The sequence below is a fragment of the Oryctolagus cuniculus genome, chromosome 14, assembly GCF_051225735.1.
Source record: "Oryctolagus cuniculus isolate XC-2025 breed Fujian yellow rabbit chromosome 14, ASM5122573v1, whole genome shotgun sequence".
NCBI classification, from domain to species: Eukaryota; Metazoa; Chordata; class Mammalia; order Lagomorpha; family Leporidae; genus Oryctolagus; species Oryctolagus cuniculus.
Genome location: NC_142880.1, coordinates 6,735,291 through 6,759,279, shown reverse-complemented (window position 1 = coordinate 6,759,279; position 23,989 = coordinate 6,735,291). Strand labels below are relative to the sequence as shown.

Genomic DNA, 23,989 nt, shown 5'->3' with positions numbered 1-23,989 from the left:
CCACAGCCGTAAAATGAGGGAGTCTAGAAGTTGGTATAGCACGGTTGTCCATTCGCTCTAAAGGACCACTTACGGTTCAGGCAGGTAATTTTAGGCATAGCCCATCTTCCGTTCCCTAGGCACCGGATGGTTGGAAGGTGGCGCTGAATGAAACCATCTTTGCAGTGGTATCTGATCAGGGAGTTGACTTCGTAACGCGGCTTCATCTTCCCAAAGGTCTTGGCATTCTCTACAACAGGGGGTTGGCCGCAAGCAACTGAAGAAAAGCACATTGGGTTATTTCCAAATACTCTAAACATTTCAATTAGCACGAGTCTCTCTCCCTCTCTCTCTTTGTCCCTGTTTATGGTGTCAAACCATGAACTGTACTAAAAGGCACTCATCTAGAACCGTTCAAGAAGAAAAGCAATTTCGAGGCTCTGGGCCTGGTTTGAATCTTGGATTGTGTCATCTTGAAGTGTATTTTATAGTGAAGACTCATAGAGCTAATCAGCTGTATGGTCATCTGTCCATCCAGTAGGGTGATTTTTTTTTTTACTCCAAATTTAAAAAGCACCAATTTCATGTCAACATGTCACTTGCTGGTAGGTTCATCAACAGCCCAAAGTTTTCTTTATTACCCACCTTCACTTGGGAGAACAATGAATGTGTAAGAATTATTTATTGCATTGCCTCCCTGAAAAAAACTTGCAATCTATAATGACCTCAAAGTTTTGAAATAGGGACACACACTACGAAATGGAAATGAAGTCTCCCTGGTTCCATTTGCATTGATTTGCTCTTTTCTGTCCTTACACAATGTTCTTGCCTCTCTTTTGTGATTACCTTCACAAATATGCATGTGAACTCTTGAGAAGAATATATGAAGGTAAGGTTAAAACACTCAACCGTCATTTCAAATCTATAATGAATAAGTGTTAAATATAACAAAGCTAGCAATAAACAGAAATAGTAAAAAAAAAGAAAAGGAAAAAAATCTGTGGATTTTGAAATTCAAGAAGCTGGGAAAATTGGTTCAACTGAATTTGTGTTAACACTTCTAGTCAACACGAGTGTACTCATTTTAAATGATACACTTAACCTTAAAAATTAATCTTTAATAGATTATGTTTTACTATAAATCTCTAGTAAAAATGTAACAACTTAACTTTCCCCAAATGGTGTTTCCCATCCACATTTACTTTAAGATTTCTGATACCACAAGAACAGGCCACATTCTTCAGAAAACAGTGTGAATCTCCAATGGGACAAAGATTCCCAGAAAACATAGTGCTAAGATGTTTAGATGTCAATGTTCTAAAGTTAAATACTCACAGGTACTAAATTTATTAGCATATTTAGAAGGCTATATTTTGCAATAGCTAATTTGGGTTTAATGTAAATACCTAGATTCTCTAATTAACTTCTGTGTGACCCCCATCTCGACACCCACACACTTCGTTTATTATGGTATGAAAATCCTACACCAGAGTCCAGATACCAACAAGTATCAGAGACAAAGGCACACAGAAATTTAAAAATGACCAATTAGATAATTCATTATACTTCGTTCTAGACTACGCTGAGAAAGTATAAGTTGTTGTTATAATTGGGAAGAAAGAATTATTTGGTTTCTTCTGAAAGTATTCTTATATGTAGATATGTAAAAAAACTAAAATACTTGTGGTATTGGCACAGATAGGAAATAGACCAGAAATAGATCCACACATATATGCTTGATATTTGACAGAAGCAACACAGCTGAGCGAGGGGAAAAGCTAATCTCATTGCCTGGACAAGTGGGTATTCACATGGAAAAATACAGCTGGTTCCCTACTCAGAGAATACATGGAAAATCAGTTTTGGATGACTGAAATATATAAATATAAAACGCAAACTATAGAATACTTAGAAAGCACTACATAATGCTTTTATGATTTTAAGGTTGGTAAATATTTCTTATGAGAACAAAAGATTTAAACTGTAAAGGAAAATTCAACAAAATAAAGAATTCTGTTCATTAAAAAATGCAACAGTGCTAAGAGTAAGGGAAGGTACAAACTTGGAGAAGTATTTGCAACATATACAACTTTCAAGGGCTTAGCAACCAGAATGCAAAAAGAACTCCCTCATAAAAATATTTTTTAGATAAGCACCCTATTTATATTCAAAATAAGCAAAAGACATAAATAGAACCTTTATAAAAGAGAGCTATAAATGAGGTACAAGTGTTTGAAAAGATATTTAGAAGAAGTACCTAAGAAAATGGAAATTAAATCACAACAGATAACATTTCATACCCACCAGATTGGCCAAAATTTCAAAGTCCAATAATACCAAATGTTGGAGAAGATGTGGAGTGACAGGAGCTCTCACACATTGCTGGTGGGGGTGCAAATTGGTACAACACTTTGCAAAATAATTTGGCATTTTCTAGTCAATTTGATGGTACATATATCCTATGACTCAGCAACTTCGCTCCTGGAAATATAGCCTACAAAAACTCACAAAAGTCTATCATGAACAAGTTCAAGAATGTTCATAGAAATATTGTTTATAGCAGCAAAAACACAGAATGTAACCCAAATGTCCACTGACAGGAGACCTGGTGAACGGACTGTGATGGCGTCATTCAGGACAAGATAGACAGCAGCAAACATGAAGAACACGCAGCCACACGCACCAACACGGGTCCACCCCAGACACGATGCTGAAGGACAACAGAGGCGAGGCACAGCCTGCACACAGAGCTCCAGAAGTGCACAACGCAACCGTGTTCCCAAGGATGCAGCTTGTGTGGTCACAGGACTGGGAAAAACATGGCCATGACGTCACCTCTGGTGGGAGTCAGGCAGGGAACGGATGCAGTGGGGAGGAAACCACAGGCTGTCCCCAGGCACACAGATACTGTGCACTGAGTACTCTATGTTTTAAGTGCCTTTTGTATATCTCATCATCCTTCTTACAAGTATTTAATTAATCAAAAGGAGGACTACCTAGGTCTGTAGATTTATAGGTGTCTAAAACACCAAAAAGAAAAAGCATATCTTTTACCAAAGCCTGAATACATTTATAAAATTTCCTGGAGTAATGGTTAGCAATGTACTGATACACCAGAGAGAGGTGGCAACTGATACAACAGAGACACATGGCAACATCTAGATATTTTCCATTGTTGCAATGCAGGGGGCTGGGGGATGGGTTAAGGACCTCCCAGTGTTCCCTACATAGAGGACAGGGAGGACCCTAAGCCCTCTAGCATGTACAAGACAGCTGCCCACAGTAAGGAATTATCTGGCCCAAACTCTCAATCACTGTGTTGTGGGGAGATCCCACTATGGGAAAAAATAACGCAGGAAATAGAGTAACGTTTAGATCCTCTGACGGAGAGCATGGCTCCAAGGACCTAAGCGCTCAGAAGGCAAACGTAACATCTGGACGAGACAAACAGCGCACTGATGGCTTCTCACATTGGAGAAAAGGAAAACAGCAAACACTGGATTTGCGATTTTTCCGAGCTCCATCGCAGAAGTGCTGCAGTAGGGTGAGTAGCGAGGATCCGGAGAGGAAGCTCTGCCCTGCCCGAGAGCCAGCACCGGACAGACAGACAGACAGACGCTCGGCCAGCCCAGCGTCCCTGAGACCGTGGCTTTGTGTCTCTCTTCAGAGTTCCCTTTTTGTTCCGACAGAATGTCTGACTACTGGTGTGTGACCTTCCTAAAATCTTTATAGAATGTGCCTTTCTAGGCTCATTATTCTTCTATTAGAGATGAATAAATCAAATGGGTTTATCTTGTGCACTTGTACCATGTACTCTTACTTAATGTGGGTAAAAGCTTGGGTCCAGGGACTACACAGTCAAGTTTTTTAACACCATGATCAAAAACAATGTTAAAAGTATTTGTGGAGTTTCTGTTTGTTTAGGGAAGACATCTATACAGTATGCCTTAGAAGCTCAGACATAAAAAAAAAGGTTCAAACATATTGGACAATTATATACACAAAAAACACCTTTCAAAAACGAATTTTCTTAATTTTTTCTATATAATCTTAACTAAGCAATTCTCACTATAGAATTCCCAATTACACTTTTTTTTTGTTTTATCGTATCTTGAAGGCATTCAATCATGGATAGAGGGATGGCATTGTTGTCCCAGGGTTTGTAAGCATAAAGCAAACTTCTAGAAGATGGATCAAAAAACCCTGAAATGCCCCGAGACCAGGTGGTGAGCCAAACCAGGAGCACCTGACGGGGGACTGGCACGCTCTAGAGGGGCCCTGGCTTCAGCCCCTGGCCTTCTGCACTTGATCTTAGCCCTCTAGAGGGGCCCTGGCTTCAGCCCCTGGCCTTCTGCACTTGATCTTAGCCCTCTAGAGGGGCCCTGGCTTCAGCTCCTGGCCTTCTGCACTTGATCTTAGCCCTCTAGAGGGGCCCTGGCTTCAGCTCCTGGCCTTCTGCACTTGATCTTAGCCCTCTAGAGGGGCCCTGGCTTCAGCCCCTGGCCTTCTGCACTTGATCTTAGCCCTCTAGAGGGGCCCTGGCTTCAGCCCCTGGCCTTCTGCACTTGATCTTAGCCAAAAGCCGAGAATCAATGCTCCTACACTTCTGACCACTGACAACCCTTATCACGGCCCAAATGTACCAGGACCTCATATTTTTTAAACAAGCCCCAAATCCAAATTATTTTAGGATATACATCCCAACTTTTAACTGGACTACTCATTGTGTTATTTTCTCCTCATCAAAGTAAGCACGTTTTGGACCCCTTGGGCCAGCTGTTGCGTTTCTTAAAGTTTCCACCATGCAGGTTTCCTCCATAAATGCCCCATTGTTATTTCAAGCACTCCAAGTGTAAGGTGAGAACACTACTGGAAACAGACTTTTAAATTGTCCTGGACGAGTAAAATCTTGCAGAGCCAAGGGAGATGGCCTATGCAACACATCCAGTTTGTATCTCCAAGAATATAGCTCCTGCCTCCGGAATTCCCTTGGTAACAGCGCTGCACTTTAAGTCTACGTGATTAATGGGCAACAGTTACCTGTCCCTTTCTTGCAGGTGTAGGTGAGGTGGTAGTTGCAGGGAACATCATTCCACTGGCCGTTCTCGTGCCAGATGATCACCACGCAGTCTTCTCCAGCCGAGAAGAAGCTGTCTGGCTGGTTGGGTCTCCAGTTCTCGTATTGCTATAAAAGTGCAGGAAATAGGTTATTAGCAGTTAAAGCAACCCAGAGCAACAGCCCAGTCTCTCTGGAAAGAATTCCACTTCTGTGGGACCACACAGACAAAATCATTTTGATGGTCAAAAAAAAGACGACTTTCAAATGGAAAATATTTGTGTCTCAACGTCTTTTCTCAACAAACACCTACTCCTTGGTGGGGAGAAATTTCTGAAAATTTAGCTCTAGTTAGCGTAGATTTCTAAATATATAATCAACACTCAGTGTAAGAAATTTCATCATTATAACAGACTTAGAAGTGAAATTAGAAGAAAAATTGTGCATATCTGAATGTATCTGCTTGTGATCGGAGTGCAACAGAGTCTTTAAACTTTTATTACATTTAGCACTATAAAATACATTTGTCTTATTTAGTGTAATAGTTTCTAATGAAAATTCCTTTGTTACTTAAAACTGATATGATTGTAGTATTATTTTTTTCTGTGATACACTCATGTCCATCATTTTATATACAATGGTTAGAATTTATTTTGTTTGAGATTTCATTCTTCATCATACATTTGAACTCTATGATCTAATCTAGAATTGATTTATTTTTAATAGGAACATTTATCAGATTATACACATTGATATAGAAGGGATGCTTTCAAAAATATCTTAGTATAAATATTCACTTTGTATGTGTTCAAATAACTGAAAACAAGTTTATTATTTTGATGTTTTGCTACTGGTTACCTTTACATCCATATCTTAAATAGAGCCTGGGGGCCAGCACTGTGGTGCAGTGGGTTAAGCCGCCACCTGTACACTGGCTCCCTTTATGGGCACCAGTTTGTCCCAGCTGCTCTGCTTCTGATCCAGCTCCCTGCCAATGGCCTAGGAAAAGCAGCAGCAGATGGACCGAGTGCATGGACCCCTGCACCCACGTGGGAGACCAGGATGGAGTTTCTGGCTCCCAGCGTCAGCCTGGACCAGCCTTGGCCATTGTGGCCATCGGGGGAGTGAAACAGCAGATAGAAGATCTCTCTGTCTCTCCCCCTCTTTCTGTAACTCTTTTAAATAAATATATAAATCTTTTTTAAAAAAATAGAATCTGTTGATTCCTCATTCTAAGCCACCATTTAATTTACCTGGAAGCACCTGCCCTAGCCTTCCCTCACACCTACGTTTGCCATTTAGTAGTATCTGCAGCGGATGGAGCCCTCTTCTAGAACTTGATGTGCATTCTCTGGCAATACTCCAGTGCAAGCAAGAATCATTGGAAACTTAGACACAGTTGCTTAAATTCATTTCTTTGTGATTTTAAAATGTTGCTTCGATGGCAATCAATAATTATATGTGCCTATGAAAGCAATCTCTGTGCCTAATAAAGAAGAACAATCTTTGATTAGATGACAATAACACTGGATTAGAAATAAGAGACCAGTTTCCTGGACCTGGGTGCTCTTAATTGCAACGTGATGGAGGCAAGTGTGCTTTGTGCTTTTCTGGTTCGGCTTGACCGTCACTCTCCCAGGGCATGCTGCCCACGTCAGGTTTCCTCACATCTAACACTGACAGCATTGGTGATGGCACACTTCCTTAGCAGGCAGAAATACAGGCTGAACGACAGGTGACGAAGGCTAATATGCTGATCTTTTCTGAGTCTACACATCTGTTAGGCATTCCTTAAAGGAGACGTCCAAAAGGTCTATGGTTTGAAACAATGCATTAAAGCATTTTATGTGGGAAAATAAAGACAAAAAAGAAAGAACCACATATAAGAGAGCAGGCAATTACACTCAATTCAGAGCATGCAAAAGATAAATAAATAAAAGGAAAATGGCCCTACGGTTTCCTTACTCCCAACAGTATCGTTTCTCTATTTTTATGTCCTTTAGAATGCAGAATGTGTCTGGCCCGTTTTATTTTGTTTACCCAAGAACTGTACTGGGCCCTCGGCAGTGTTTTCGCTATCAAGAGTTTCTCTCTATGTTCTGAATCTTCAATACTTGCTGTGACAGAAGCTTCAAAGAAATCCCCTTCATCCATCATATGCGGCTTTGTTTACCAACAAACTCTAGCTCAAGGACAAAACAGTATAGCCAATATACTAGAGAATGGAACTTCTCTTCTCAGAAAAAAAAAGTGGTTTGGAACACTTTTACATATGGTAAAAACTGAGATTTTTCAGCAAAACATTTCAAGGAAAGCCCTGAAGTCTGAAATGTTTCCAACTGTCCTGCAATCTCTGTGCTTGGTTTTATTTTAAAGGCCCTCCTCAATCATGCCAAACTCAAGAGAGGCTGTGACTGCTTTTGATAGGGGAGAGTTTGGGGGAGAAGAGATCTGTGCCAGGCTAAAGAAAAAAAAAAATCAAGTCTTTGATGAAATTGCTTTTTTTAAAGATTTCTCTAGAGAAAGCCTAATCCAGAAACAAGATCGATTTCAATCCAACTCTAGCAACCCTAAGGGCACCGGATTTTCTCTCCTTCCCTGGGATGGGTGCAGGGGGAGCACACCCACTCATGCAGCCTCTCACCAGTCATTCGTCCCACAACCGGCAACTGTCAGGTGCTTGGAGCTTTCCCATGACTGTGCTACTTCCCTTGGTTTTGCCTGCTTGCTTCCCTTCACCCCCGGTTCTAGTCCCGGCTGCTGCTCTTCTGATCCAGCTCTCTGCTATGGCCTGGGAAAGCAGCAGAAGATGACCCAAGTGCTTGGGCCCTTGTGCCTAGGTGGAAGGCACAGGGGAAGCTTCTGGCTCCTGGCTTCGGATTGGCTCAGCTCCAGCCGTTGTGGCCATCTGGGGAGTGAACCGGCGATTATTGAAACTTTTTCTCTCTCTCTCCCTCTCTCTGTCTGTGGCTCTACCTCTCAAACAAATAAATAAAATCTTTTTAAAAATAATAATCATCAGGGGGACAATCTTGTGGTACAGCAGGTTAAGCCACCACTTGCAGCACCAGCATTCCAACTGGGCACTGGTTTGCGTCCTGGCTGCTCCACTTCCAATCCAGCTCCAGGCTAAATGCCTGAGAAAAGCAGCAGAAGATGGACCGATTCCCGGGACCCTGAACTCAGGTGGAAGACCCGGAAGCAGCTCCTGGTTCCTGGCTCCTGCCATGGCATTCATTTGAGAAGTGAACCAGCAGATGGAAGATTCTCTCTGTCTCTCCCTTTAACTCTGCCTTTCAAATAAATCAATCTTTAAAGAAAATAATCTGGGTTGGGGCCGGTGCTGTGGTGCAGCGGGTTAAAGCCCCAGACTGCAGCACTGGCATCACATATGGGTGCCAGTTTGAATCCCGGCTGCTCTACTTCTGACCCAGCTCTCTGCTATGGCCTGGGAAGCAGTGGAAGATGGCCCAAGTCCTTGGGCCCCTACACCTGTGTAGGAGACCTGGAAGAAGCTCCTGGCTTCAGACCAGCTCAGCTTTGGTCATTTCGATCATTTCGGGAGTAACCAGCGGAATGGAAGATCGATCAATCTCTCTCTCTCTCTGGCTCTACCTCTCTCTGTAACTCTGTCTTTCAAATACATAAAAAAAATTCTTTTAAAAAAAGGATCAGATATGTGAACAACATTTTATGTAAAATAAGGAGGAAGTAGGACTAAACCTACAGAATGAACCTATGTTCAGTATATTATGACGTAAGTGGATAAACAGAATTTTATGTAAACATTCTGTCCTTGAAGAACAGAAAGTAGAAAATAGTACAATAAGTGACAAATGAAAATATATAAGGATCGACATATTTACAGATAAAAATAAAACCCAGGCCGGCACTGCGGCTCACTTGGCTAATTCTCCACCTGCGGCGCTGGCACACCGGGTTCTAGTCCTGGTTGGGGTGCCAGATTCTGTCCCGGTTGCCCCTCTTCCAGGCCAGCTCTCTGCTGTGGCCTGGGAGTGCAGTGGAGGATGGCCCAAGTGCTTGGGCCCTGCACCCGCATGGGAGACCAGGAGGAAGCACCTGGCTCCTGGCTTCGGATTGGCGCAGCGCGCCGGCCCTAGCAGCCATTTGGGGGGTGAACCAACGGAATGGAAGACCTTTCTCTCTGTCTCTCTCTCTCACTGTCAAAAAATAAATAAATAAAACCCAGTATAATTTTCTAAACTTCATATTTGAATACATGAAATTGATAGATAATACTTTATTCCATATATTCCTTAATATTTTCCAAGTTGTCTAGAGTTGAGCAGGAGTTATTCCTCTCATCAGTAGGCAAGCACCTTATGCATGGATGTCTGCATTTATCAGACGGGACGGACTTAGCGATTTCCCAGGTACCCACAGTGCACCTAACCTCAGCAAGCACTACTCAATGAGGAAGTCCCTTGACAGTCACAGATCTCAGGGCTGACACTTCCTGCTGGTGTGCACAGTAAGCATCTCACGTTGACAGGAGACAGCATCCACACGGAATGCTGCTGAAGGCGCTCTTGGGACTTAAACTGCCCCATCTCGGGGGAAAGATTTACTTGCCTTTGGTGGGAATTATTTTGTGGCTGGCATCACTGATTCACAATGTGTGTTTCCGCTGTTGCTTGGTGGAGCTGTGGTTTAAGGGTGCAGGACCAAAAGTGAGCTCTGTGGTTTTTACAAGAATGTCTGATAGCCACAGGCATGCGGCAGGATTACCTCATATCTGATAGCCCCATTGTGCAGATTTATCTTGGCTGGGCTGCTTGGATTTCGCTCCTTGTTATTGCCAAAGCGACTTGAGCAAAGAAACTCCATCCTGCTTCCTTCTGATTGCTTCACAGCTCCCAAACGGGGAGCGGATCCCACGTGGGGTCTTCCAAAAATCCATGCAAACTGCTTCTTATGAAACAACTATGCATTGTTCCAAAGTTTTTCCCCACCCAAATAAATCTTCCTTTCCACGGACTTGTTGGCGTGCCCTTGTCTATACAGAAATAAAGATGGCTGGGATAAGCAGAACCCCCAGCACTGAACTTCCTTCTCCTGGAATTGCGAGCAAACATCCTGGGTGATCTTTCCTGAACTAATCCTCTTCTAGAGCTGGCTGGGAAAACTACAATTACTACAAAGACCCAGCAGGGGGACGGGAAATTCATCCTAACTCCTTTGACAAAGGTAAATACTGGTCATGCCCCTGCACGCTTGCCTGTGCCTCCCCTCTCCAAGCCCCACAGCCCGGCTGCCTCCCCTGGGACAGGAAATCACTCACTGTTGGGCCAGAAAGAAAACCCTGCATTTGCTTTGTGCTTCCGTTCCCTTCTCCTAGCAGAGAAACTTGCAACATCAAACTCAGAGTGGATGTGGAGGAAATCCATCCCCAGCTGAGAATCTTTGTGCATTCCTCTGGCGGTAATTATTTATTCTAGCACAAAACTGCTTAATGCCAAATACCGCTTGACAAAACTACTTTATTTCCCAAGTTCCAGTTCAATGACTGGCGCTTCATATCTGCAAAGATACAGTGTACAAAGTGACAACTATTTCTATTAAACTGGATTCGATCACTTTTCAGATCATGTTTGCTTTCTTTTCCTCCCAACTAGATTCAAGCAAATCAGCAGCCAAAATGATAAAATGGTTCAAAAACCCCAGGGACAACACCTCACAGGGGCGCTGCCGTCAACCAGTCCTAACCCGGAAGGTGGAAAACCCAGAGAGACCTATGTTCCTGATCGGTATCTACCAACATAGAAACACTTATTTTCTTCCAAATCCCGTTCACTTTGTCACGTGATCGGAACAGCCTCCTCCTCAGGTCTCTGCAGTGCGGACAGCCTTAGCTGCAGAGGGGACACTGGCCCTAGGGCGCCACCAGCCACACGGGCCCCTGCTTCTCACTCCTTCCCAGTCTGTGCTGGGCGGGGAGTGGTCTCTGCTCCTGAAAGCTATCAATAAGCTCGTAAATCCAGAAGGGTTTTACATCCCTTCAAGGTCTCTGATCACACAGTGTCTGGGAGACATTAGATGATGTTTATCTTCTAAAACACACACCTCATGCCCACGATCAATGGCCCTAAACTTCCAGCAGATAATTGGCCTCAAAAGTACCGGCAAGACAAACGGATGACAAAAACGTAACTAATCCACCTCTAAGCACAAACGGTCTCGTGCTAAGGGGAACACAGCATTTCTGCAGGCACACGCAAAACTTTGTTGTTGGGCTTTGCTGGGGTTCACCTCTGAGCACCAGCTCTCAGTGAAAGAAAGAAAACAAGGCATCCCATCCGTATTAGTGACTGCTGGGACAGGAACGTCCCTGGGGGTCCTTCAGGCAAATCCGTGGGTTAGGGAAGGGAGAATGGTAGGGTGGAAACCACAGAGTGGCTGAGTCTCTGCCTCCGTCCGTGTAGCATCCAGTATTTGCTCTGGCCACACCAAGCCTTTTAAAGAAGTCTTTAAGAGGCAATGCCAATTTAAAAATCAAAACCCTGAAGATACAAGGTCCAAGAACTCCTAGAACATTCAAACAAATCTTGTGTGTTTTTTTTTTTTAATTCCTTTCACCAGTACCCTAAGACTAAGAAGTTTTCCAAGCAACTGTTCTTATCCAAACTTAGTAACTAGCCCTTCAGAATACGTAGCCCATCTAAGTTCTTTTCACGGAGATTCTACACTTTCTGAACTTGGCCAAGTAACTAAAAAGAGCGATCAATGAGGGCCCTGTGCTGTGGCGTGGTGGGTGAAGCCGCCACCTGCAACTCCGGCATCCCAAATGGGCACCCATTGAGTCCTGGTTGCTCCACTTCTGATCCAGCTCCCTACTAAAGGTCTGGGAAAAGCAGCAGAGAATGGGCCAAGCCTCGGGGCCCCTTGCAACCATGTGAGAGACTGGGATGAAACTCCTGGCTGCGGGCTTTGGCCTGGCCCAGCTCTGACCATTGCGGCCATCTGGGAAGTGAACTAGTGTATGGGAGATTGACTTCTCATTTTCAAATAAATAAATTAAAAACAACCGATCAATGAGCACTAGGCTCATTGACACAGAGTCAGACACTCTCTAGAATCTTTGGGCTTCTTTTATCTCTATGGGTTCAGAAAGAGCACAATATAAACACAAAGAAAATGGGATTTTCATGGCTGTTCGGTAGAGTTGATGGATGTTGGGTAGAGTTGAGGTTCTTTTTGTCAGTGGTTAGTTTGAGACTCACCTCTCTCCAACTGTGCCTGCCTCTGTCTCTCTCAAACACACACACACACACACACTTACCTCTACAGTACTTCCTGGTACTAGGGAAAGATGAGCTAAGACCTCTGGAAATAGACCTGTGTAGCAGACAAGTTTCTGCCAAAAACATGGCGGAGAGAAGCCATGTGGCCAGCAGAGTGGACAGCAATGACCCCTGGCGTGGGAACACTGAGCGTCCTTGAGAGCTCTTCCAACGCACCAGGCAATCGCCGGGCACAGTACAAACGCGTGCCTCAGCAGAATTCACAGATTATTTCATGCCGTGAACAGTCATAGCTGGAACTCGAATCGGTCACGTCCAAGGGCTTACTCTACTAGTCAGTCTCTATCGTGTCATCCACACACTTAGGCTTGCAGCTTTGATGTGGTCACTTCCGACTCTTTCACAGTCACTGTAATTCAGATGGTTTCGGATGGCCAATTAAAGACTGTGTTTCACAATGGCGATGACTCTGCCAGGTGCATTTCAACAATCACACACATCCCATGGGTTAGAAACCATTCCCAACATCTGTGCGGTGAGGCTATGCTAGGACACCTTACGTTCTTTCCTAACTGCTGCAGGCATCTACTCAAGTCCAGCTGCAATGTAGCACGCGCTTCCCCTCAACGGCTCACTGGGTGCTCACCTGCCTCCTAACACCGCGAATGTAATTCACAATGAGAAAGTTTCATACAAAACCGCCAAAGCCCTCCAGCTTTACCTGCCGAGGAAGCCAGCCAAGGAAAACGTTCTGCTGCCTCCTAACACAGTGTCTGAAGCAGAGGTACAGAAGAGATGGGTCCCACCATTAGCCAGATCACTGAGATTCTACTAAGCAGTGACCACGTGGGTCGGCTTCCCACTGCATTTGAAAAACCACCTCGTTTCACACGTAACCCCAGGTCCACAATACCATGCAGTTAATACTACAATTGTTAAACTATTCAAAGCTGCAGAAACTTCATTCAGAGACTACTGCCAAGACCTGGGTGGAGCTGGAAATGCGGTTTTGAACTACAAAACATAACATGACCACTAGGGGGAGATACAGACCCATTATTACAGTATTGGGAATGAACAACTAATCAGGTAACAAAAGGAGCTTTAGAAGAACCCCTCCCCCCAAACAGTCATGACTACTTACTCCACGTGGCAAAAAAGACTCAGGGATTGAGAGGTGACCTCCCAGCCTCGTGAGCAAACAGAACGCTATGCTAGCAGACAGACCCGAGTTAAGCCGTCCTCACCAATCTAATGGCACTCTGTTCCATCCCAAGCCACTGCTAACGCTAATCTGAATTTTCTGTCTGAATGCAACGCTCGTCCCTGGTAGTATGTTCCAGATTGTTTCTACCAATGGTGAAACCGCGCGAGCAGCCATGTCCAGTCCAGAACACCCACCTAAAAGCCCTGGGAAGCGAGCAGAGCCCACCGGCCGCACCTGCACACACAGCAGGAAGGCCTGCAGGGAGATTCCCAGCGAGCTGGCTCCCAGGAAAAGGCCTATCTCGACGGGTTCTGAAAACAGGGCCCCTGCACCCAAAGCTGAGGTCTCTACACGGCAACTGCTTTCACTGCGGGGGGGCCTGAGACTGGCCTCGCCGGTCCCACGCAGCTGCACACCACAGCCAAATCCAGGCGGAGCCCATGGCAAGCACACAGCTGCCAATTCTGCAGGGAAAACTGTCCCAGGAGGACGGGACACTGATAAGCAGCCGCCTTTCCGCCGCGCTGCAGACTGGGAAGAACCGCTCTGGCTAGCCTGGCCCTCCAGAACGTGGGTCAGCCGGGTCCCTGAGAGGAGTCTCCAAGCACCACTTAGGACAGAAATGAAAACATTTGCTAACTTTAAAATGACTTTTTCCCCCCACCAGAAGGCTGTGGTGCACAATAGGCATTTGTTTGCAGCCTGTGGGGCGACACTTAACGTTGTTTTATTTAACCGAGTCCCCGTGTAAATGACTTCCCTGTGAGGTCCCTCTGCCCGTGCCCATACTTGCTAAGGTGACTCTGGTCTGCAGCCTTATTTATTTATGTTTGAAGGCTATGGTTTGGCTGCTGTCTTTTAACAGAACGAGGTCTTTTGCTGACCCACAGAGGAGAAGAAAAGAGCGGCTTTGTTTCACTACCCTCTGCTGACAGCCTGGAGTCGGATCTTCCAGACAGGACCAGGCAGAAGGGAAGAAAAACCGCGCTGGGTCTCCCGATAGCTGTGGCAGTGGCAGCACGCCCGCTATTTTCCCCACTGGCAGAGCTCCGTGCGGGAGAGAGGATCTGGCCCGCTCTGAGTACAGCATCGCTCTGTAACAGTGTGAGCTCACTGCCCTACAAAGCAGTAATTACCCACAGTTTGTAGAAGGATGCAAATTCCTCCCACGGGGGCGGGGGGGGGGGGGGCCTCGGGCAGAGGCCCCACGGGGCAACGTGCATGTAATGCATGCACCCCTAGAGAGCTTGTTTGCACAGGTCTTCAGCCATGAAGCTGGAGCGCCAGATTCAAGAAGGAACTGCCAAACCCATTGACCTTTTCAAAGAGGCCCCTTCCATGTTTAGGCATTGCCTTAAACTAATTAGCGATTAGATTTAAAGTCTGTGTGTGATTCTCAAGTTTCCCAACGCACTGTTGGAACAGCATCTGTGAGCAGGGGCCGCTGTCTCCTTTTCTTGCTTCAGGACAATCTTTGCAATTAGGAAGTGATTTCACCGTGCGAGGGGAATCCTGTTCTGTCGGCTCTGCACCCCACCCCTAGCGATCTAAGGCGGAGAGGAGGGTTCCGGGCTCTAGGACTTTGCTATCGCTCGTGAGAGTCTGCGCGTTGAATCAGCTCTTGATTTCAAATCAAATTAAACCGCAGCACAAGTCAAAATATTCCTGCCGAGCTGGGTGGACTGGTGCAGACGGGAATGTGGGAATTCTTGCACTCAGGAGGAATGTGTTAAAGGACAAGGAGAGAGCATATGCTTTCCTTGGCTTCGAGGAGGCTGCGAGTTGAACGTAATTAAATGAATATTGATATGCAGCGTGAGTTGTTCACAGAGAGGCAGCTTGCGACTTGGCTGCCAGAGCCACGGCACAGCTGACACGCATCCGTCTGCAAACATTTTATACAAAGTCTCCTGATGCGTCCAGGCAGAAAAAGCAGCCCTCCAGGGTCTGAGGTAGGGTCGTGTTCCGCACTATTGTTCTACCCAATGCTCTACAATTGGCTCAGAGAAGCAGAACCCAGGGCGGCCGCCTGGGAAGCCCAGTGAGGAGTCCATGAACGTTCCCGCTTCCCTTCCCAGCACAGGACAGCTGGGGCAGCAGGAGCCCGCAAGCTCTGTTTCCCACAGGGAAAGACACAGGCGCCCCCAGGGGCACTCTCTCTCTCTCTTCCCTCTTCCTGGGTTAAGGCCTGGGTCTTTACTCTCTCTACCTTTGTGCGAAGCTGTTTTTCCTTCCAATACTGTGTCTGACACACTGATGTGTCTATTGACGAAAGGCTAAAGGGAGCCTCTGCATTTTGAGGCAAATCCACTCCAATCTGGTCATTCTCCTGCATCCACTCTGGAGGGGGAGTCGGTGTCACACATGCTAGGTGTGCCAGCTGGCCAGGCCTGGACCACCCTCAACACGAAAGGAACAAAAAGCCAGATTCAATGACCTTCTAGAAGTATTTTTAAGTACTAAAGGCTAATTGTACCATTAATTGTATTATCAGTCAGCCTTCTATCATCTAACCCATAACCATCAGTAACAAGGTGACTTGGCTGCAACAAGAAAAACGAGACGTTGGTGGATCTTTTAGCACTGTGGTGCAGTGGGTAAAACCTCTGACTCTGGTGCCAGTATCCCATAGGGGCAGGGGTTCGAGTCCCGGCTGCTCCATTTCCGATCTAGCTCCCTGCTGATGGCCTGAGAAAGCAGCGGAGATGGTCCAAGTGCTTGGGTCCCTGCACCAATGTGGGAGACCCAGAAGAAGCTCCTGGCTTCGGACTGGCCCAGGTCTGACCATTGTGGCCATTTGGGAAGTGAGTCATGGATAGAAGACCTCTCTCTCTGCCTCTCTCTGTCTCTGTAACTGCCTCTCAAATAAGTAAATAAATCTTAAAAAAAAAAAAGAGAGACATTGGTGGACCTGTGATTTGGTAAGCTGTTCTAGAACATTCCAGAAGAGAGGGAGTGTGCCTGCTCCCTGCAGTAAACCGGAGAGCGGAACAAGGCGCTCATGACTGCTTGCGGGGAGGCACAGGAGCGGTGGACCCCACACTCGGGCGCGGCAGAGAGAGCTGAAGGGAACACTGTGACAGGGACGAGGAAAGTGTGTTAAACACGTTTAGGAACAACACGCGGCCGTGTAGACAGATCAGCTCTTGACCAAACTTTACCAAAGCCCCTTGATACTTCAGAAAGGAACTGGACGGTCAGCCCTGTCCAGTCCTAGGTCTGCGCACAGTCAGGAGAGGCAGCCTGTGTGATGCACAGTGGTCTCCCCTGCTCACGGGTTTGGGGACGGAGCTCAGGGAATGGAGGAAAGCAAGGAGAGTCTGCTATCTCCTTCATCAGCTTCTTCTGCTACCACACTGCCCTCTTTAGTAGGAAACAAAGTTGCCAGGAGTCATGTAGACCGAGAAACAGGAAGGAATCCGCAGGGACTGCTGGCTTCCTCGGGGCTGGGATGAGCAGCCTCCACAGAGCACAGGCGGAGGACATTCCTTCCAGCCTCAGGCAACTAAACCAGCCTTAGCTAAGCCACCTGCGCAAGTGGAAATGCGCTGACACCGCACAGCAGAGAAGCCTCCTGGGCTTGTTTCACTCCATTTGGGATACAAATGAAAAGGTTTAAGTCGCTTCTTCAAAAAGTATATCCACCGAATATGTGTGCAAATTGAAGGAAAAAAAAAAAAGGCCTCCCCCCAAGTTTTGGGTAATTGTTGGTTTCCTGAAGCTTCCTGGACAACTAGCCCTGATGCATTAAAACATGCATGGGTGGCAGGGGCGGAACTTGGCTTTCCATTTTTTTTTTTTTTTAATTTTTTGACAGGCAGAGTGGACAGTGAGAGAGAGAAAGAGAGAGAAAAGTCTTCCTTTGCCGTTGGTTCACCCTCCAATGGCCGCCGCAGCCTGCGCGCTGCAGCCGGCGTACCGCACTGATCCGATGGCAGGAGCCAGGTGCTTTTCCTGGTCTCCCATGGGGTGCAGGGCCCAAGTACTTGGGCCATCCTCCACTGCACTCCCGGGCCACAGCAGAGAGCTGGCCTGGAAGAGGGGCAACCGGGACAGAATCCGGCGCCCCGACCGGGACTAGAAGCCGGTGTGCCGGCACTGCAAGGCGGAGGATTAGCCTAGTGAGCCGTGGCACCAGCCTCGGCTTTCCATTTTTAATCTCCAGGGCTCCCTGCGAAAGTGTTCCTAGGATAACCACGAACAAATTCATCACCATTTCCAGGAGAAACACTTGTTTTCCTCTGAATTAATGACGTTGCCAGCAGGCATTATGCTCAGGCATGAAGCAGACTTTACCAAGTTCATGAAAAACGTGTTTTGTGAAAACCTGGCGTTTTGGGTTTCTAAAAGTTTTGTAACAAAATAAAATCCTTTAATCCCATTTTTCCGTGAACATTTTGAAGTGCCCTCCGCCACACTTCTACTTTGGAGAAACATTTTCTTTTCTTCCCACCACATTTGAGAACCTACCCATTATGCTTTGGTGGTTTTCGTACAGGTACTACTTAAAATAAAGTCTTTAATTGAGATAAACAAGATATGTCTGGAAGAGATTCAGCCGGAAGACTTAACATGGTCATTTCAGGATTTCATACTGAGCTGAGTGTGTACTGACGATCGCTGGATCATTCTTAAAGCATCTGCCTTAGGTCAGTGGTTTGCTAGGTGCTGTCAAAATTGGCGTGAAGGTTAAGCCAGACCTCAGAAGGCTCCGTGTAGGAAGCCGACCCTCGGGCATCTGTGCTAGGATGGGAAAGGGGCAAAGGCACTGTGGGAGAACTTGGTCAGAGCAGCAAGGAGGGCTTCCTGGAAGAGGAAGACTCTTGGCTCTGCAGAGTCTTTAGACAGAATGGAATTAGGGCATGAGGTGAGAACACACTAAGCACCAGGGTAAGTCCATATTAAAAATCCCACAGGGGGTTGAAGTCCTGGCTTATTCCAGAAACAGAGGGCACTCTGAGATGCGAAGGCTCAGGAGGTGGCAGATGAAGTGGACACGCTTTGTCTGCTACCCCGGTAATTGACTAAAAATGAGGGCAAGACACTGGAGAATTTTAAGATGGAAGTAGCAGGAGTTCATAGCCAGGGGAAGGCAGGTCACAGGTGCCAGACGACGGATCTGAGAGCAAGCACTCTGGCTGGTCAATTCATTCAACCACTGCTTAAAGAAAGAACTGGGGAGTCAGCTAATAGTATAGAAATTAGATAAGCCATGTTTGTTTAAGTTCGCCAGCTTTGATGTGTACTTGACTCGGATGGTTTAACTTAGTGTCTTTGAAGACATGACTTGGTGGGCGGCAAGCAAAGCGATTCATTCTTGAAGTTCTTTGTCAGGGTTTCTAACGACACACTAGGTACCCTGCACTGGGAGAGATCAATAGCGAAGTTAAAGAATAACCAACCGGTCAGGGAAAGCCCCGCGACAAAGCCAAAACTGGGAGGGGGTTAAGAAAAAACAGCTTTGAGCCAGGGAGCTTCAAAAAGTTCGTGGAAAATGGACTTCAAAGATGAGTTTGTTTTGGTGCCAAGAAACATTGAAGTCCAAGCACAGTTTCTCCAGGGACTCCATGAAGATCTTTCATGTGCGTGGACTTCGAACAAGTTCTGCAAAACAAACTTACCTTCTAATTGCCTGAATTTCCACAAATTTTTTGAAGCACTCTCTGATAAATCGCCAGAGAAAGGACAGACCCAGCGCTATGCATGAGTGTGACTTCATGAAACTTATTAGGCCAACATTCCAAATAAACGAGACAGATTTTTAAAATATAACAAAAACAAGAATTTGGCATTTTACCAAGGCTATCAACATCCTATTATAGAGGCCAATAATGTGGGACGAATGAATCAGAACCTGAAGAAAAAAAAGCAATTTAGATAACTTGGCCACAAAGCATCGTTAATTTAGTATAAACATATGGCTGGAATTCGTCTAGCTACAAAGCTTGATTCTGTTAAACGCGATATAATTGTACTGCAAGTTTATTGGAAGCAAAGTTTAATTATCTCAATAAAAGCAATCATTGAATTGAGACCTAATATCTACTTGTTTGTTTTTACTGAACTGTAAGACTGAACATCAAAAGACAGCCTAAGGTAAATATCAAGCACTCTTGTTGTCTTAATACTGCTCTACCTCCCAAGACGGGTAAGCCCTGACAATTTCAAACCAACAATGGGGAGAAAGGGGGTGCAGAAACGGAGAGGATCACTCTAAAACATAGAGTCCACAGAACCTCCCATGGTCCAGGTAGCCCCACTTCCAAGAGTAAGCACACCCTGTTCTCCCCAGTGAGGACGTCACCAAGCCCTTGGAGCAAACCGTGAACCAGAGGAGGCCTCCTTACTCAAAGGCCTGCACACATGGAAGCCATCAGGGGACAGTGATGGCAGAAGGACTGCAGAGAGCCGGAGAAGGACAGAGTGGGGACCAGAGCAGGGCGGAGGGCCAGGGATCAGTCACAGGGCAGGGAGGCAGGCTGTGGGGCAGAGGACTTTGCAGTTCCAAAGCGTTCCAAGGGACACTCCTTTGCACAGTTGTGTTACTTAAGAAAAAACAGGGGCCGGCGCTATGGCATAGCAGGTAAAGCTGCTGCCTGCGGTGCCAGCATCCCACATGGGTGCCAATTTGAGTCCCGGCTGCTCTACTTCCAATCCAGCTCTCTGCTATGGCCTGGGAAAGCAGTGGAAGAGGGCCTGAGCCCCTGGGCCCCTGCTCCAATGTGGGACATCGGAAAGAAGCTCCTGGTTCCTGGCTTTGGATCGACCCAGCTCTGGCTGTTGCAGCCATCCAGGGGTGAACCAGGGGATGGAAGATTCATTCTCTCTCTCTCTCTCTCTGCCTCTGCCTTTCAAATAAATACAATTAATCTTAAAAAAAAAAAAACGAAAAGAAAAAACCAGAGGTGTGTCAGAGTTGCTTGTGCATATATGGGGATCATTCATTTGCTAAAATCTGATTGCTTATATATTTTATTTGCTGCCTTTTTTAATCTGAGGCCCTCACTCAATGCACCGCCCATAACCCTTAGGTTTCAATTAACACGGGCCATTTTAGGAAGATCAGTATTTCTCTGTGGGCAAAATGCAGTGCTCACTAGTAGACCAAGTGTAGGACCAGCCTAGACTCTGGAAATGGCAACTTTTTTTTCACAGTATTTGTGAGCCTACATTAAGAATTAATGGACACGGGGCAGGTGCTTGGCCTAGAAGTTAAAACACTGCTTGGGATCTCCATATTCCATGTCAGAGTGCCTGGGTTTGAGTCCTGGCTCTGTACCAACTCCAGCTTCCTGCAAATGCACACCCTGGGAGTTAGCAGGTGACGGCTCAACTGGCTGGGTCCTTGCCACCCACGTGGAGGACCCAGACTGAGCGCTGGACTCCTGGCCCAGCTGTAGCTATTATAGGCATTTGGGAAATGAATCAGGAGACAGAAGATCTCTTTTCTGCCTTTCAAATAACTAAGCTAAAAAGTTTTTTGGTTTTTTTTTTTTTTCATGGATACAGAAAACTCCAGTTAGCCTTGGAATAATAACATATAATGAGTCAAGTTCACCTACATGGCACCTGGCAGGGAAGATAAACTCCCTAAGGTATTTACAGATCCTTGCATAGCTGCCAGATATAAGTCAACATTCCATTTCACTAACCAAGCTCACAGGGATAAGGGGTAAGGCTTTCTCTTACACACTGTGAGAAAAGCAGAGAAGCGAACCACTTCTTTGAAAAGGTAACTTGCTAGCATAAAGAGCAAAATCAACACCTAGGACAACTCCATACTAAGGAGGAAAACACCCAAACCAACTCTGTACCAGCAATGACAGACTGGAAGCAGACTGGCACTTGGCTCAGACACGTGAGTGTGGAACGAAATGAGACTTTTTCAGACAACTCCAGCTATTCTAAGTTCAGGCTGGAACACACAGGAGTCCAGCCTACAACTACAGTATGAGATAAATCCTAGCCTGGATTTGTAAGACACAAATAAGCGTCAACTGGAATCCGCACCCCCGGGTCCTGGGCATGCTAACCTCTGTCATACAGAGAGGTGCTAGCAAGAACCACATTTTCACAGAGCTATTTATAAGGGAAAATCCGTAGGAGGTAGACTTAATAGTGGATCGGCTAGAAACCCAGCCTAATCAACAGGAATGAAGCAAGCACTCAACTAAGGAAAACTCATTCCATTCCTCTATTATATAACAGACAATGGGGAAATTATAAAAAGTCTTTATTAAAATCTGTAACAGATAAAAGGACTGTTTTAATGTAATTTACTTATAAGTTAAATTAATGAAAATAAAATTGTCTAACTTCAATTAAACCTGACATATAAGGACGTATGTGATACACCCACTATTAATCTAACAGGCCATTACCAACCTTCTTAGGTACAGCAAAAAATGAAAAAATACGGATGCAACAAAGGCAGATACAACATCCAGCTAGGCCAGCTGCAAGAAAGTGACAGCACGGTCCTGAGGCTGTCGTTCCTACATCTCACTGCGGACATATTTTAAGGATGATCTACTTTTCCTATGTTTTCTGTTGGCTGCCAAAAAATCTACAATGAAAACAGTGCTGGATTAAACAAGAAGCGTGTTGAGAGAGACAGACAGACAGACAGAAAGCCAGGCTTTATGTTGGATTGCTCAAAGCAAAACTGGAATAAGGGATTAACCACTTAACTCTCTGTGACTCTGAACAAAGAACTCAACCAACTGCCCAGTTAACCAGGTCAAGAAAGACCAACTGCTACTCTTAACAGTTCCTGGAGGAAGTACACACGTGCAAGTGCTTAATATGGCGACTGGCCCAGACCCACGGAGCGTCGTGTCCATAAGGCACAGGGACGCCTGCCTGAACACACCAGGCAGATGACGCTGGCACCTGCTCTAGAATGAACCTCCTATTTGGCCAAGTGCAATCAATCCAGTGGAATGGCAGGAGAGGAAGGAAATTCTACTCCCTAACTACTTCACGTGTGAAAGGAGCTTAACAATCCTTTTCAAATCTCACTCTTCAATTCAGAATTCAGTGTGCACATATCATCTAGCCCAGTGGATACCCAGTCTGTCTGCATTTCCAAACCTCCTGGGGAACACTCTAGGTATCCGGGTCAAGGCCAAGGAGCCAGTGTCTTAATCACACTTCCCAGGTGACTATAATGAGCGCTCCGTCCTGAGTACCACTCACACAGCCAACCACATTTGAATTCTTTCCAAAGAGTTGTACTCAGGGCCAGCACTGTGGCTCAGTAGGTTAATCCTCTGCCTGCAGTGCTGGCATCCCATATGGGCGCCAGTTCAAGTCCTGGCTGCTCCCCTTCCAATCCAGCTCCCTGCTACGGCCTGGGAAAGCAGTAGAAGATGATCTGAGCGCTTGGGCCCCTGCACCCATGTGGGAAACCCAGAAGAAGCTCCTGGCTCCTGGCTTTGAATTGGCTCAGCTCTGGCTGTTGTGGCCATTTGGGGAGTGAACCAGCAAATGGAAGACCTTTCTGTGTCTCCCTCCAACTGTCTGTAAATCTACCTCTCAAATAAATAACAATAAAGTCTTTTTTAAAAATCATATATAAAAAAGTTATGCTTGTCTGTTTACTAGTGGAGGCTCAAAACAGCTTCACTTGTTCTAAGAACCTTTTGCAGGCCACACTAAATTGTGGTCAGCATTTCTGCCACTGCTTTCCGTAAGCACTCTAATTTTTTTTTAAGATACAGTCAAATCAGCAATTCTATTTAAGATGAAAACTGAGCAATTGTTGCTTGGATAAAAAGGAGCCTGTGTGGGACAGGCTTGAGAGACCTGTTTCCCGGCTCCTCTCTTTCTGCATTTTTCTATTCCTTTTTAGCTCCAAAGCCGTACAGCAAAGCAAGGGCAGCCATGGGAAAGACAGGCTGAGCCCGACGTGGTCCAGTGGAAATCTGTGGGCTGCTCGTCTAAACAGAGGCGCATCTGTTGATGAGACGCCAGCAGCCTGCAACTCTGTCCTGTTCGTGAAGGATCCTAGTAGTCCCGGCACTGAGCCCCAGTCGCCAGCCCCTCAAGAAGACACAGTGCAGGCCCCATGCCGCCAGAACCGTAGGGCTCGCACGGGGGTCTTACCAGAGCGCTGCCGTCGGTCCAGCGGAAGTCGTGCTCAAACACCTTGTCATTGAGGCCGATCCACTGGTAATCGTGGCCCAGACCTGACGGGAAACCACACGACAAGGATGGTGAGCTCCGGGCACACACAATCGCTCTCAGGTGAGTCACGCACACACTTCTCCTCCTAGAAGTTTATGTAGTCGCTCATAAAAACTCCCTCCTAATCGAAGTGTCTTCTGTTCCTCTCAAGGTGCTTTAAACTAAAAAGCTAATTTGCAGGAGCGGGCGTTTAGCCTAACGGTTCCGATGCCCACGTGCCACATCAGAGTGCCGGGGCTCCGTACCCTGCTCTGGCTCCTGGTTCCAGCTTCCTGTTAACGCGCCTGGGGGATGGCT

General features: G+C 46.1%; 1 protein-coding gene across 5 annotated transcripts in view; it reads right to left on the bottom strand.

Annotated features, from left to right (window-relative positions):
- Nucleotides 1-23,989, bottom strand: part of VCAN (versican) — a 107,023-nt gene that overhangs the window by 1,205 nt on the left and 81,829 nt on the right. For all 5 annotated transcript variants that reach the window (XM_008261907.5, XM_070056399.2, XM_070056398.2 and 2 more), the window contains 3 exons: nt 23,612-23,694; nt 5,020-5,164; nt 74-256 (listed from right to left, as the gene is read on the bottom strand). In XM_008261907.5, the coding sequence (XP_008260129.3) occupies nt 74-256; nt 5,020-5,164; nt 23,612-23,694 (411 nt within the window). The remainder of the gene's footprint in view (nt 1-73; nt 257-5,019; nt 5,165-23,611; nt 23,695-23,989) is intronic.